The sequence below is a fragment of the Hypomesus transpacificus genome, unplaced genomic scaffold (assembly GCF_021917145.1).
Source record: "Hypomesus transpacificus isolate Combined female unplaced genomic scaffold, fHypTra1 scaffold_94, whole genome shotgun sequence".
Taxonomy (NCBI): domain Eukaryota; kingdom Metazoa; phylum Chordata; class Actinopteri; order Osmeriformes; family Osmeridae; genus Hypomesus; species Hypomesus transpacificus.
The window spans coordinates 710,543-727,278 of NW_025814043.1; the positions used below are offsets into that span (position 1 = coordinate 710,543).

At 42.5% G+C, this 16,736-nt stretch overlaps 1 protein-coding gene across 2 annotated transcripts; it reads right to left on the bottom strand.

Moving 5' to 3' along the window:
- Positions 1–1,845: 1,845 nt before the first annotated feature.
- LOC124466347 (G1/S-specific cyclin-D1) lies at positions 1,846–9,802 on the bottom strand. 2 transcript variants are annotated; one of them, XM_047018163.1, is made up of 5 exons: positions 9,265–9,802; positions 7,888–8,103; positions 7,504–7,663; positions 5,398–5,546; positions 1,846–3,858 (listed from the first exon to the last, which is right to left on the bottom strand). In XM_047018163.1, the coding sequence occupies exons 1-5, from the start codon at positions 9,709–9,711 to the stop codon at positions 3,703–3,705; spliced, it is 1,128 nt and encodes a 375-aa protein (XP_046874119.1). In that variant the 5' UTR covers positions 9,712–9,802; the 3' UTR covers positions 1,846–3,702. The 2 variants fall into 2 exon arrangements, with proteins under 2 accessions (XP_046874119.1, XP_046874120.1); XM_047018164.1 differs by having other exon boundaries at positions 8,746–9,796.
- Between the last annotated feature and the right edge of the window lie 6,934 nt (positions 9,803–16,736).

Here is a 16,736-nt window from a genome sequence, read left to right on the forward strand (position 1 = left end):
CAGCAGCTAGCTTGCCTCTTGCAAACTGCTTTTGAATTAGCCATGTCCCCCTAAATTAATATCAAACTTATTTACGTTTTGGGGGGCTTATTTTCAATTAGCAGACGGTACCATTTGAATTGCAATTCCATCTGAAATACTGCCAGTGACAACGTTGTTACCGTAGCTTGTTTCAAGAGGGCTTCCAAGGGTGTTCTTAATGAATTATGCAAAATGGGTAGGCTAAATGGTTGAAAATATCACTAGATGGGAAAGCGGACCCACCTGCAACCGACGCAAGCAAGCACACCCTACAATTTCCCCAGAAATTGTACCCTCTCCAGTTACACTTCTTCTGCCATTGGAGTCTATGGCAGCCCCTAGAACCGTATGGTAAAAAGTTTTGAAATTTGGCACACGTATGACCGATATAAAAAAATGAGGTACCGTAGGATTCCCTGGATCAAGACGAGTTCAACACACCCTATGACGTCAATTTCCGGTTATATAGATTTTCCTCCATTTTACATTTTGTGAAAAAACGTTGTTTTCGCTTCTCCTTACATTTTTGTCAAATCATCCCCAGAATTGGCACATATTATCATCAGACCAACCCTCACAGAAGTTATCAAAGGATATTTGATTTTCAAAACCGTTTGTCCGGTACAGCCAATCGGAATCAGCAACAAAGCAACCAAACAGGAAGTTGGGTCATGTCTCAGTTTATCTTTGAGAAATCAAAACCAAACTTGGTATGATGATTTGGAACCCTCTTTTGAGGCTGTCCAATTAATTTGGTGTCATGTGATCAATGGGCGTGGCCACAGGAAGCAAAAATGTGTTTTGGCCAATGACTACTCAGTTGTTTGCCTTTATTAAGTGATTCCTTTGTCTCATGATATCTTGGGACGTCCCGTGTGTGACCCATCATCATTTGTGATAATAGCCGAATTGATGCGGCCGCCATTTTGAATTAATTGAAAAACTTTTTTTTCTCTACTCCTCCTACACATATTGTCCAATCTTTACCAAATTTGGCAGAGATTATCTTCAGACCAAGCCTCACGAAGGTCATCAAATTATTATTTTTTTCAGCACCGTTTGCCCGGTACAGCCAATCAAATTGTGCCATTAAGCCAGTAAACAGGAAGTTGGGTTGTATCTCAGCAAATCTTTGATGGATTCACACCAAACTTGCTGCATGCACTCGGAATCCTGTTCTGAGGATTTCTAAAGTATTTTGAGGGTCATTTGACTGCTTGGCCACCACATTGCTTATATATTGCTATATTTTATAATGTGATGGAATGATAAATAAATATTTGTATTTCTTTTTTCCATTTTATTGTGCAGGAAATACATGGTTGAAAAATGTGTCCTGTGTGTGGTCATGTTGATTGGACACGAGGTACATTGGAATTGTGTTATAACAATTGCTTAAAGAAAACAGTGTATGGCTTCATAGGTAAACCTGCCATTTACAAAGTCCATCATATCTGTTATCAATTTGTACAAAACCTTTATAAATATATATAAGGGCCATCAAAGGCCTAATTGAGTGGCTAGTTTCTTTCAATGAAACAGCTTAAAAATCAGGGATGTTACCGCACCACTTTAAATCAATGTTTTCTATTGTAACTCCCCGCAAGGCCCATTAGGACAACAGTAAATGCATGTAATCGTTTTTCTCATATCTCCAGAACTGGTGAGGAACTGGAAAGACTAAAAACAAATAAAATAACAAGAAACTTTGTCAGAATTAAAGTCAAACTCGGATTAAATGAACAGAGAATAGAGTGAGGTATAGTGGAAACAAAATCAGGAACTCTATTTTTCTTTTTTTCTTTTTTTGGAATAGAGCAGAAATCACATAATTACTTTTATTACTTTTTTTTTTTAAAGAAAAATAAATTGATCACATGCACTACAAAACAGTGACAATGTCAATAATATCATAATTTTCTATGAGAAAATTAAATCCTATTGCATGGCAGTATATTGACATTTTTATAATAAAAAAACAATATCCACAAAATAGCAGCAAACACTTTGATAAGAGGAAAAAAGCATAGTTTTTCTTTTCTTGTTTTCATTTAAAGTCATCAAACGTTACTGGGAAATCCTCCATAGCAGCTTATATAGTGTCTGAGGAGTGTTCTCTCGTCCATCTCTTCCCACTGTACAGTTACAACTTTGATTCTGCAGTCAATCACATACCCTCACTCCCCTCCCCCCATTCCCTTCCCCTCTGCAAGCCATGCTTCAGCAACTTAAGTTAGCTTTTCCAGCTCCATTATCTGCTGATCACCAACAATAACGCCAAAAATATCTTTGAATTTGTGCAAAATAATTTAAAAGCCATTTCATTTCTTTCTCATGGATGATTTCAAACTCGTCCATTTTTTACACAGATGACCTTTCATTTATCAATTTTTTTCCTCCCTCAACATTCACTGAGCAAATGAATACTTTCAATAGCGTGTTCTTTTATGTCTGGTAGCAGGATTGTGATCAGGGGCTTAAACAGTGTCACTGACTAGAGTGTCAGCAATCCTATATTTACCACGGACCTTAGCCTTACATAATCAGTTTATCAACTGGCCAGGAAAACAAAAATAATATTCTGTAATAAATAGTATTCATCTATATATCACTAAGAATTACATAACTATCAAAAGCTTCGGATGGTGTGTGTGAATGTCTACCGATGCCAAGGCAGCAATTGTGAACTATCAGACTACAATGAAGTATGGCACCTTAAACTGTGTCCACTGTCAGCACAGCACTAAACCCCTCAGGTGAGAACATCTGGACATGTAGATTACATAATTTTTTTCCCAGAATACACAACGTTTTATACTTCAGTTCAACATTACGGATGTGTCAGTCAATGTTCCCAAACCATTCCATCCTGTATGTTCACTGCCAGTGTGGTTTTCATAATAGTCAGTGAGGAGCTAGTGTCCCAAAGTGCTTTTTTGTTGGAATGGTAAGTAACAACAGGATAAATATTTTGGACCAAGTTATCTTACGTATAGTATTAATGGTCGGATCTCTCAGAGATGGCAGAATGCTATTTAGTTTTTGAGCAAATATTCCGTAGTTCCTTGTTGATTAGCTCCACTGTTCTTCTAACAGTGTGTAGGACCCATCACCATTCAGATTTATGAGGGAACTAGCTAAGTATGCTAAAAAACTAGATCAAGCAGTCTCTATTCCCAATGATTGGGAGGTTAAAGAAGTGATTTTAAACAAAGAATTATATTTCAGAGATTGTTTCAAACCAACTATCGTGTTCCCTTCCAAACAGCAACACTAAACAGGGACAATAATGTATTATTCTGCAGTTTGTGTCTATCTCTCGGTCTCGTGTCTATCTCTGCTAGCATCGGTCGCTCACACATACAGTACTACATATTTAGTCTCTTTTTCAAGTTTGTCTTGTCAACAGGAAGAGTAGCTGGGCCTAGTTCATCATGCTGCCTCAGTCTAGCCAATGGGGAGGCAGGAAGCAAGTGTAGGAATGAGACGAGCACAAAAACACTGATCACACTCCAGATAATCAGGCCACACACACACTCAGAAGCCAAGTGTGTGTGTGTCAGGAACAGGAGGAGAGTCAGGCAACAGACTGCAGTGCGTCGTCAGCACCAGTCTATGCCTCCTCTTTCCACAGCTCGTCTCATTGGCTCTCCCCCAGGGACAGATAGACCAATCGTCCAATCAGATGTTGATGTCCCTCACGTCGGTCGGTGTACAGGAGAGGTCCACCTCCTCCTCCATGCTCTTGGTTTCCGTGGAGACAGCTTGTTGTTGAGCTTGGCGGAGGCTGGTCTCTAGGAGGGACTCTATCTGCTCCTGGCAGGCCCTGAGACAGTCCTGGGGGGGGGGGGGGGGGGGGGGGGGGGGGGGGGGGGGAGTTAACAATGATGATCACTCAAGCTGGAATCGGTCAGTAGTCCAGGTGAGAACGTTTCGGGTTTGGGGATGTGTGTGAGTGTGTGCACGTGGGGTCTGTAGGGGTATTTATGTTGAGGGGGTGGGGGGGTTAGAAAGCAGTCTACTCATTCAATTTTGTTTTTTTTTTTTATATTAGCAAGGACACCAGTAGAAAATAAAGATAAGCAAACAAAAGTACTAATAAGAGTATCTGGCTTATATTTAGATATCATATATCGTATCATATAGCATCAGTGTTTCCCACACATAGACTAATTTGTGGCGGTGCGCCACAGAATCAACACCGGCCGCCACACATTGCGTTTCGTAAAACTTTTTTTTTTATCGCTATTTAGGTTAAAACACGCAGCGTATACGTTCAGCTGCATTTCCTTTCCCCTGCTCTCCCTCCGTCTCTCTGTCACTCATGCGTCTTTCCCACATATGCACACAGTCACAACGTCAGCACACGTTAGCAACAATGCATACATATGCCGTTCTAGTAAGACCGACAGCTATATCAGCGAGCCTTCAGCATTAGTGCCGTAGCTAAAAGTCGAGGAAAGTTGAGGCTACTTTTCGCTAGGTACCTTACTCACATTTACATTTAGTCATTTAGCAGACGCTCTTATCCAGAGCGACTTACAGTACTCGAAGTTTCCCCTTCATTCTTTTGGTGAGAAGTCTCAAGAGCTAGCTACTTACCTGGCGTCATGGAGCCGACCAGTTAAATAGTTGTTTAGCACTAGCGTTGCTACATGCATAATGCAGAAATGATATGTTAGTTGTTGTTAATTTGTGAAGGTGTGAATCATTTTGGATTAATATTTAATGTAACAAATTATTAACAAATTAACTGTGTAACGAATTATTAACGAAGGAATTATTACGACCCCCCCCCCCCCCCGGTCTGACAACCCCCTCCCCGCCACAATTAGTTTTCTAATCTGTGGGAAACACTGAGCATATATATTTAGCCATATCTATCTAACAAGTCAAAACATAAATTAAAGTGTTTAGTTGAATGTGAGCCTGAAATTAGTAAAAGTAAATGAAAACATATCCATGGTCCCTCCCCTCTTTCTTTCCTCCCCCCCCCCCCCCCCCCCCCCCCCCCCCCCCCCCCCCCATCTCTCTCAGACTCCAGTAGAACTTTGCCACCAACCAAAAGAGACAAAAGACAAGTTGGTCACGTTGTCGTCACATCCCTGACATCACAGAGCCATGTTGGGTCTTCACTCTCATTTTCTGTTCCATTCAAGAAAAGTTTATGACTAGACTACCTACTGATTTACAATGCTGCACTCTCATTTTCTCCCCGTCTTTTGTTCTTTCTCTATCTCTCTCCTCCTTATATCTCATCAATAGTCAGATGAGCAGGTGATAAAGTGTCAGTGCTGGGCTGGGGCAGTGATGCGGTACAGTGTTGCCACTTGGAGGAAGGTAATAAGTGCTGCCACTTCCTGTCACATGACTTACCGGGTCACTGCGGATGACTTGGGCCAGCAAGTCGTTGAGTTTCTGTGATGACATGGCATCATCCATGCTTTCGAGATGGAGCCCCTGTATGGCTGCAGCCACACTTCCTGCAGCAATCATGGATGGAGGGTTGGCAATGAATTTTACATCTAGATGGGAAAGACAAAGAGGGGAAGAGAGACTAAGAGGTTAGAGGTTAAATTCCTGCAGCAAAGCATTTCATCCACAAACAATTAATGCAGGCCGCTGGTTAATGGAGGAGCTTACAGCAGCAAAAGCCTCTCTCAGACCACACAATGCATGGGGCAGGACACACGGGGGAGACATTTTTTCTTCTGCTCCAACAGTGAGAGGGAGCTGATGAGGGGGGTGGGAGAGGGGGATGAGGGAGGAAGGAAAGTCGAGAAAAGGGGAGGACGGCGTGAGGAGAGGATATGATGGAATGGTGGGGGTGGGGCTTTGGGGGGCAGAAGGGAAGGGAGAGGAGGAGAAGGGGGTGGGGACCGTTTAATGTGGCATAGCTAAGAGGGGGGGTGCAGGGGCAGGGTCTGATAGACTCAGAGGCATTCTGAATTGACACCATGCTGGAATGTTGCAGGATGCCCTGTTTAGGAGGAGCTACGCTGTAGGTCTGCACCAGACAGCGCTCCCTCCGTTCACCCCCACCCCCGCTCCCTGTCTGTCTCCCTGGGTCGTTCTATCACTTCCCCTACATGTGATGTTCCATTCTGTTATGTGCTAGAACTACTCGACAATCAGCAGAAAGAGAGAAAGACAGAGTGAGAGAGAGAGGGAAGGAGAGAGAGGGAAAGAGAGAGAGGGCCCCCCTTACATTTACAAGCAACCCATAGAATGTAGATGAGGTCTCTCTGTAGCAGTGCCCCCCTGCAGTTTCCCAGCACTATAAATCACCATTCAGATTCCAGTGGTACAACCTTCCTCTGCAGAGATCATTTCTCACTTCCTCTTTTCAAGTGGTTCGAGGGACAATAAATCTACTCTAGGGCACTCTGTCTAAAACACACATGCGCACACACACCGGAGGTGTATCAATCAGGTACATTGTCTGTTAAACAACAGCGGTTTAATGACTGTGCCATGCCCTTCATTTTATCATATTAGTTAAGGGGGCCCTCCCCATCTAGGAGTAGAAAGCACCCCCACATAAACCACCGACGCCTACTCTTTAACACATACAACCTCAAGGCCTATGCATGTAAGGAGTTAATGCTTCATTATCTACTGCTATACCTTCACTACCGCCAGTTGGGTTGAGGTAGGGGAGTCTGCAGATGCCCAGTAGTCTTACAGGCAGAAAGTCTAAAGTCTACAAACTCAGAGAACAGAAAGTACCTCTCAAAGCCAGTTTAAAGGAGAGATCCTCTACGATCAGACAATCTGACAACTTCTCAACAGGTTGGAACTGGCTAAATGCGTCTGTGCTTCCTTCCGACAATATATAATAATACTCACTTTAGGACTTAAACAATGAGCATCCTGATTCCTAAATCTCCTCTCATGCCATGCATGGTCTCAATCCTCATAATCTTTAACAACAAGAAAGTTTATAAAGTAGGGGATAGAGAGAAAGAGAACATTTAAAATAAAGAGAAAGGCAAAAGTGAGATAGAAAAGAAGATAGAAAAAGAATGAGAGATAGAAAGACAGAGGTTTGGTCTGTAGCAGGTTCAGCTTTGAGCCCAGGCCCCTTCATTCACTCCACTCAACTAAAGCTTCAAACGGCACCTTGAGTTTAGTTTTCTCCCTGAACTGGCACAGTACAAAGCCACTTCCTACCACACAAATCAACTTTTGTTCTAGGATAGGAGGTCTATGGTACCTAGAGAGCAGGAATACTCCCTAATATCACCTTGAGGAACACTCCCTACTCTCTGGCTGCCATTGTGATAGCAAAGAGGGGAGCTGAAGGCATTTCTGCACACCACTAATTAGACAGGACAAGCAACCACTGAGTTGGCTGCCAAGTGTTATTCTCTGTGTAACACTGCAATTGTCTTTTCATCAAAACATCACAACTACAGTTCGTACTCTCGATTAGCACACACACACACACAACCCAGGACTACAGTGACAGGCGCTGTATACCTGTTGCGCAAAGAGCCACGAAGGTCTGGGCATGCTTCAGCAGTGTCTGTCTGGAGGCCGGCTGGATAGGCAATTTAGACAGGAAATGCTCAATGAAATCATGAGGCGTCACTGACGCTAGATCCCATTTCAGTTTGTTCAACACAAGCAGTTCCATTTGCTGTGAGGGAGTGGGAGGAAGGAAGATAGAGACAGGATTTGTTGAGTTTGATCTTTGGACATTAGGAGCAACAACACAACACTAGAGGACGATCAAGAGCTATGGCCTTTAGTTTGTCCATATTGGGAATATATCATTAATATGCAATGGATTTGTGCCCTATAAAATACTATTGTCTACGTTTGCTATAGGCCCAATTGACCTTGGACAGACAGGCAAATTACCAATAGTTCGCTGGGTCGGACGGAGTTGTCGGTGTATATACAAAGCTTCTCTGCAGTCAGAGGGATGGTCTCCTTCATTTTAGACGCCAAAAACATGCAGGTAGCTCCTAACAACTGTAGCCTGGTCTTCTTTGTGGGTTCAACAGATAAAAACCTGTCCAAATAATTCATAGCTAGCGGAAAAACTTCTTCTTCGCATTTTTGCTCCTCGCAAACCTGTGATCAAAAGCGAAGTATCAGTCTACACAACTAGAAAGCAGTATAGATTTTCACAAATTCATAGGCCTAGACCTGTGCATAGAAATAAATATGATGCACATTTGAAAAAGAAACTCTTGAAATAAATTATTCCATTGATTGTTAAAATACATTACTCTCCTGCACATAGCCTAAAGGTGGCGTGAAGCGCGTGGCTTTCAAAGATACCTTGGTCAACTCGTGGTTTGAGAAATTGTACATTTCAAAATGTTTAGCAATATGGCAATTGCATGTAAACATTATAAATTACACATTGTATGAAGTAGCATTATCATTTGTAGTCTTCAATCAATAATAGGACTAATAATAGCCTATAATGAACTCGGTTGTGCCTTCTTTAAACCCAGCAAATTATGAGGAGCATTATGCGACCTGTAGCCTATATACTCGCAATTTCAGATAAATTAGAATCACCTACAAATCCATAAACTCTTTGTCACCTAAATGTTCAGCTACAACCGCTCGTTGATAATGGATAACGTGTATTACAATATATCGTAACAGATTGGGGTTATTAAGCTATTTGGAAAGGCTAGCCTATACCCTTGAAAATCCGCATGCACTTTGATTGTTTACCCGATCCTGCTGGACAAACCTTACCTTCTATTGCTTGTGTTCAATGTAAGTTCGATAGCCTAAACATTGGATTGCAGCATTCATATCGAAAGCAACTATGACATGATTCCAAGAGTTTATAAAACACCTATTGGCTATTTCTTAACCACAAGAAAACTAAGATGGCGCACTGGGGACTGACGTAGCACCTATACGTTCACATTAAATAAATACATATTGAATTAAATGTAACAACGTTATTTGCATTGTAATCTTTAAGAACAGATGTAGGCTAATCTTCTGTAGACTTATAGGCCTATGCATAGGGAACATAGAGTCGACATGGACAACATCATCTTCAAAAGACAAACTACGCTTGATCAATAATTGCAATAAATACTTTTTTTTATCGATTTAAACAACTTGCGGGACAAACACAAGCAGTCAGCACACTTTACATGGCAATTACTTATTATTTTAGGCCTGTAGGCTAAATAGATCATGTTCAGAGATCTGCATGGTCTGGCTAAGCTGTTTCTGAGTCACAGAACACTGCGCACGAACCTCCAGCATCCACGTTGAGACAATTCGCCTCATGTAAGGAGCGATTTCTTTCTGAACACATTTGAAGTAGTTCGTTGCGGGGAGATAATTGTCTTCCGCTTTCAGCATTGTCTGTAAAACTCTGTCATTCAACAAGTTAGAATCTTGGTAGGCTCTCCGGATGGTCTCCACCTCGCAGCAAATTATCTGGTGTTCCATTCCGTCAGCATTCACTTGAGGTGTGTGTGGAGATACTTGAACAAGTGAACGTTTCCTTTCCCAAGTTTCCCTAAGTTCCGCGGATGCTGACTGCTGCTCGTGACTGACTGCTGTTCCAGCTCTCTGGAGGCTGCTAAACGTCGCTCCCCCAAATAAGACACCCCCTCGGAGCAGTGAGCAATGACGTGCCTGTTGTTCACGGAGATCAAAGCAGCGAGTCAACCGAAAGGGAGGGGGAGGCGGGGGCATCGTTCGCTGAAGAGGGCAAGTTATGCGCGATACCTCATTGAGCCTCCCTCGCCTGAGTATCGCGTTGAATCCAGTAGGAGGTGGGAGGTCCGGGCCTGTTGACCTGAATGCAGCTACCGAAGGAAACCGAAGGGGGTAGCAGAGATGTTTGGTTTGAAGATTGGGGGGCAGGACTACTACAGCAATTGTATGGTTTGTATGGGTGGCCTTTTTGATTCAGCCTACCTCGTAGTAAAAAGAGTTTGGCCAATCACATAGATCTAATGGCGAAGCTGTCCCCAATAACTGTAAAGTTATTGTTAACCTAGGAATGATTGAAATATCCTACTAATCGGGTGTGCTTGCCTTCAGCAGCACAACCATTGTTCTCACATATAGAGGGTTTTCACCGACGCGTCATCAGACCGGAAGTCGCCATCCTGGAGGCACTCCGCATTACAACAAAGCACTGGCACTAAAGTATATCCCGAACATCGACAAGGAAAATTGTGAATTATTGCCGTGTTTCAGGTTGTACAAATAGTACAGATCGTGAAAAACATTTGGTATTTATCGACTTCAAAAAGTTATTAAAAACCAGGAAAAGGAATGCCAGAGATTGTCAGAGGAAAGGAGGCGCTTGTGGTTGGCAAAGCTCAACCAAGATCTACAGGGAAAAATCTGAACAACATACGGATTTGTTCGGCACATTTCTTGTCAGGTATTGTGAAATGTTTATTTCAGCGGCTCAAAACTAATTTTATATTGTAATGATAATATTTTTAATAGTAAATAGTCAAAACAATTACTGCTTTTATTGTTTTTACCGTGCGCTTATTTTACTGTAAAGCTGACATTGACATAATATAATTCATATCAAACTACTGCATGTGTTTGGGTTCGGCGAGAAAACCAGGTAGTTAACAATATCGGGATATCCAACTGAAGGCAGAATCACCGGGTCGTCACGGATCCAAGTAGAGGGAGCTAACTGGTAGGGATCTGCACGGCCAATAAATCTTAATTTCTCAAAACATCGACCCTTTTCTTGTGGTCCAAGTCCTTCCCTATATGCCTTTGGATCTGGGACGCGTTTTGATGACCATTTCGGTCGTTTAGACATGGCTACAGTTGTATCAAAGAGTATAGAATATACGTTCTTTGGTTGTACTCCGTTCAGTTGTTTACACCGAGTGCCTCCAATATGGCCGCGCATCCGGGTTACCACCCAGAACGTGACGTTGGTGAAAACCCTCTATATATTTATTATTATTGGGTGTGCTCATATACGGTGGCCCTGAAGTGCAAAACACAACGGCAAATAGCAAAACACAACGGTGAATAGGAAAACAACGGCGAATAGGAAAACAACGGCAAATAGGAAAACGCAACGGCAAAAAGGAAAACACAACAACATTAACTTCTGACGGAAAAGGTAGGGCCTATCTAGCAGAAGACGGACCCGCCTGATTGGACAGACGGACTGTCTGTCTTTTAACAGGAAGCAGAACGCCTATTTTGAAAACAAGAATCCCACAAAGATACTTTAGCTAGCACTTATTTTAAGAATGATTTTGATGCAAAGCATAGGCTACCATGTAATAGTTGATATATTGTCAACTAATCACAACATCAGGATGAGTATAAGCACTTGAAGTCACGTTTGTCAAATTAGTTCCAATTATCGGTGTTCGTTGGCATACAAAGTTAGTCTTCTCTTATTAGCGTAGTTAGTGATTAGAGCTAGCAACAATGAATTGCAGATCAAGGGTTCCTATCGTCCAGCTAGCTCTCAACGCTCGGCAGAAATTTCAGGTCCACGCACAAAAACAATTACCCTCTCACTGGACATATTGTATAATAAAATGTTTTAATGAATGCAATTGGTTGCCTTGTATATTCTGTTCTATTTACCAACCTCCTTTCTTGTCTTAAATTGAGCAGTTCCTGGTGTGATTGCTATCTAGATTAGATTCAACTTGCATCAAGTAGGCTACTACAAATATAAATGCTCAAGTTCAAGTCTTTTATTTTCAGGTGCACAGAACAACACAGGGTCCGACTGGGCACGGAAATTCTTAGGACAAGAAGCAAAGCAACCTGGCATAACATATAAGTACATAGAACATAACACATGTTGTTAACGTGGTAAATTGTAAGTGGGCTGATGAATACAAAAACGTGTTTAACAAGTCACATTTACTTCAACAGTCGAAAGTTAAATGTTCAGTAGAACAATTAGTCCTCAATCATTAGGCAACAGTACGCAGCAAGCATAGTCATTTCTAGCTCTGCTTCACAATATGGCTGCCTATTCTTATAGGTTAATCATGTAATACATGAATGTTAATAAAGTATGACACATATACATGATGAAACACACCAGTAACCAATTTATATTATGTGTTAGTATACCGAAAATGTCAGTAAATCGAGATGGTACTACTGTCTGTCCTGTCGAAAACCATTCAAACATATGCTATTCGTGTTTTTCACCGCTCCTTCCTGTTAAAAGACAGACAGTCCGTCTGTCCAATCAGGAGGGTCCGTCTTCTGCTAGATAGGCCCTACCTTTTACGTCAGAAGTTAATGTCGTTTTGTTTTCCTATTTGCTGTTGTGTTTTCCTATTTGCCTTTGCGTTTTCCTATTTGCCATTGTGTTTTCCTTTTTGCCGTTGTGTTCTCCCATTTACCATTGTGTTTTCCCATTCACCATTGTGTTTTCCTATTCGCCGTTGTGTTTTGTTATTTGCCATTGTGTTTTGCACTTCAGGGCCACCGTACTCATACCTTTGGCGAGCACAACCATTGGTCTCGCCCATATATAGGCTATTTATTGGGTGTGCTCAAATCTTCGGCGAGCACAACCATTGTTATCTCACATATATATTTGTGAAAATGCTGTTAAGCATTCTCACTATTGCTTTTCAACTTCTCAGTTCTTCCGCCGTTTTTGGCCTTTTTGGCCTAGTTCTGCATACTTTCACAGATTCCTACAATTTTTGTATCAAAACGTTCAGCTCCTTCAGGAGATGATGGCTATGACTTCTGGTATTTCTCACTTTTATACTTTTTAAAGAATTAAGGTTTTTGTGCAAATTATTCTCCCATTGAAAGTAATGGTAAATCCTTTCAAATCATTAAAAAGCTTCCTCTTTCAAACGTAACTACTTCAGCATACTTTCAGCTAGAGACACCATTCAGCCTTTAAAATGTTCACAAGACATTCAGCTATTCCCAAATGATTCAGCTCTTTCAAATATATTCAGCCAATTTTGAATTATGACAGTTTGAAATACATGAAAAATGTAGCTCCTTCTTGATTTTTATGATTGAGCAGCCTGAGCAGAGTGGCACGTGTATTTCTGACCGCACAGACATATAAAGGACATCTTTGGTTTCGGCAGAGTCTTGGGTCTCGGAAAATATCCTAATTTTTGGGATTGGATGTATAGTTTTGCGTCTAGGTTAACTTGTTTGAGGTGTGGATTCCAGCTAAATGTGTTTTTTTCTCTCTGCCCAGCTCGTTAGCGATCACAGCTGCGCCATCACCGTGGCAACCCAACAGACACGCACCATGAAAGCAGAATTGGGTGACGTTTAGGAAACTGCCAAAAGAGTTGTACTTCTGACCGCACAGACACATAAAAGATATCAATGGTTTCGGCAGAGTCTTGGGTCTCGGAAAATATCCTTATTTTTGGGATTGGATGTACAGTTTTGCGCCTGGGTTAACTTGTTTGAGGTGTGGATTCTAGCTACATTTCTCATAATCGAGCTAGCGCGATGGTTCTCTATAACTAAAAACGGTTCGACTTTTTTTCCACAATCAACCAAACAAGATATATACATTGACCTTAAAGTGTACATAATCTAGCTAGATCGTTTTTATTTTAGCAAGTTTTACAGAAATCTGCAAAAATCGAGGCTCACTGTCATAGCTGACCGTCACGAACAGCCAAACCAGGCCTTGGGTAAGTGTTTGCTGCACTGCTGGCGTTAATCCTACGAACAAACGCTAAGTAACTGGAAAACTTTTACTGTTATTTGATGATATTGAACACATATGTAAAGTAACTTGTCTTTACTCTAAATATCTTCTCCGTTTTCAATTTGAAGTTGTACATCTAGCTTATGTAGTAAATCTTCCATATCCTCTCTAGCTTCACGCCTTCGGTTATTATTCAAGCCTACGGTGTTAATACCACTTTGACACACTTGCAAGAAATGATCCGCTGCTTAAATGTATCATGATCTTGTTATTTACGTATAAAAAACTCACCAGGGACAACGACAACATCGGCAACCCTGCACTATGAATTATTATTTTGATGTCATCTTAAAGTGTCTGAACAGGACTGGGTGTGCAGGCACGCATGATTAGTTTCTCCTCCGTCTTGAACCTGAAACCTAGATTCTAGGTTAGAAATGTTGCCAGTCTGTTGTCAATGACCAACGGTTGCTACCTTTTTCCAGCAAGTTCAAGTCATTCCAGTGTTGTCCTTTTACCTTCAAATTCGTTCAACCCAGACTTCAGAAACTGGAGCCGAGTGCACCAGCTGGGCGTACTCTACGTCCGACATAGAATTGAAAGTTACGACTAACTTAAAGTTACGACTAGTGCACCAGTTAGACTTAAGCCCTTTATGTGCTGCACCTGGGTGTACATTTTACGCCTAGTGGGGAGCAGGCGTAAGTTGGAAAATTGGACCAATATCCTATCCATGGTAGCCTAATTAGGGCTAACACTAGTTTGATCGGACATGCAGCGCGTCTTGTTAATAGGCAACATGGAAAGGGCATTAAGGCGAGAAAGTCGTCTGTGGTAGCAGAAATCCACTGTTAATTTTGTTGTTGATCGATTTCCAGCTGATTGTTTCTGTTTGTTTGTGTTGATATTATTATACATTTCCCCGTGAACACGCTTCTATTCTCTGTATACAAACTATATGTTTTCTAATTTCTCTATCAGGGGCCCGTTCGTCGTAAGGGTTGAAGCTAAGTTAATCAATTGTCCCTTTAGCCCGTTAACATTAGCGAGCTAACTGAGAACCGCAAATATCGGTTCGTCGACGGCTGATCCGCATCCAAATCATGTGGTTAATTTCAATCAGGCTAAACTTATCAGGGCAAGTGCACAAGCACGTCCTACTTCAAAAGGCAGGAAAGGTCGATCACCAAAACGGTATGATGGCGGAAAAGACGAAAGAGAGAGCGGTGATATTCTCGCCATCTGAGCAAACTATTATAATGAGTCTTTACGAAGACAATAAGCATATTATTATGGCTAAGTCAAACACCGCCACCGCTGCCAAAGCAACAGGCAGCTTGGCAAACAAATTGCCGATAAACGAAATGCGTATTTTGGTAAAATGTATAGGCTCATCTTTAGTGCCTTATTACCCCAATCAATCAGATCACATTTCTTTAAATGTGCCTGCTGGCAGTAGGCTTAATGGAAATTAATCATCGAATGAGATCTTGCTAGCGAAAATTATGATATCAACTCTTTCAGAATAAGTATAAAAACAAGGCCAAGAGTATCTAATTGATACAAATTCATAGACACTTATGAGGATATATGTAGGCCTACTGAAAGCGCATGTTCTCCTGATCTGGATTTTTTTTTATTAACTGTAAACCTTTTTACCAGCCACGTGAGTTTGCTTCATTCATACTGGTCGGCGTCTACATGCCCCTCAGGCTAGCGCCAACGAGGCTCAACGTGTACTCGCAAACCAGATATTGTGCGTGGAGCATGAAAATCCAGATTCCTTGGTTATTGTGCTAGGCGACTTTAACAAAGGCAATCTCACTCAAGAACTCCCCAAATACAGACAATTCATCAAATGCCCTACCAGAGAAGAGAACACTTTGGATCACTGCTACTCTACTATCAGTGTAGCATACCATGCGGTTCCCCGAGCAGCACTGGGTCACTCAGACCACGCCATGGTCCACCTGATTCCTGCACACAGGCAGAAGCTTAAGCGCTGTAAGCCTGCTGTGAGGACATCGAAACAGTGGACCAGTGAGGCTATGGAGGAACTGCGGGCATGCTTGGACTGTACTGACTGGGACATGTTCATGACTGCTACCAATAGTCTGGATGAGCTCACAGAGGCTGTGACATCATACATCAGCTTCTGTGAGGACTGCTGTATACCAACACGCACCAGGGTGAGCTACAACAACGACAAACCCTGGTTTACAGCTAAACTCAGAAGGCTGAGGCTGGACAAAGAGGCCGCGTTTAGGAGGGACAGATTCCTCCTAAACGCGGAATCTGTACAGAGTCGAAGAACAGGTTTAACAAAGCGGTGAGAGAGGCTAAATGACTGTACTCGCAGAGACTAGAATATCAGTTCTCTGCTAACGACTCTGCTTCTGTCTGGAGAGGCCTCAGGCAGATCACCAACTTCAAGCCCAGAGCCCCCCACTCCACTAACGACTCCCGCCTGGCCAACGACCTGAATGATTTCTACTGTAGATTTGAAAGACAATTGGACAGTCCTGAACAACCCCTTTCCACCCGTGAGGCCCCCCCCTTCCCCCATCTACAGTGACGACCCTCTCCATTCAGGAGAGAGAAGTGAACAAACTGTTCAAGAGACAGAACCCCCGCAAAGCAGCTGGGCCGGACTCTGTCTCTCCAGCCACCCCCAAGAACTGCGCTGACCAGCTGTCTCCGGTGTTTACCTACATCTTTAACACCTCCCTGGAGACATGCCATGTGCCAGCCTGTCTCAAATCCTCCACCATCATCCCTGTGCCCAAAAAGCCCAGGCCAACTGGACATAATGACTACAGACCCGTCGCCCTGACCTCTGTGGTAATGAAGTCTTTTGAGCGCCTGGTGCTGGCACACCTTAAATCCATCACAGACCCTCTACTGGACCCCCTGCAGTTTGCCTACAGAGCCAACAGGTCTGTGGACGATGCAGTTAATTTGGCCCTCCACTTCACCCTACAGCACCTGGACTCCCCAGCATCCTACGCCAGGATCCTGTTTGTGGACTTCAGCTCTGCCTTCAACACCATCATCC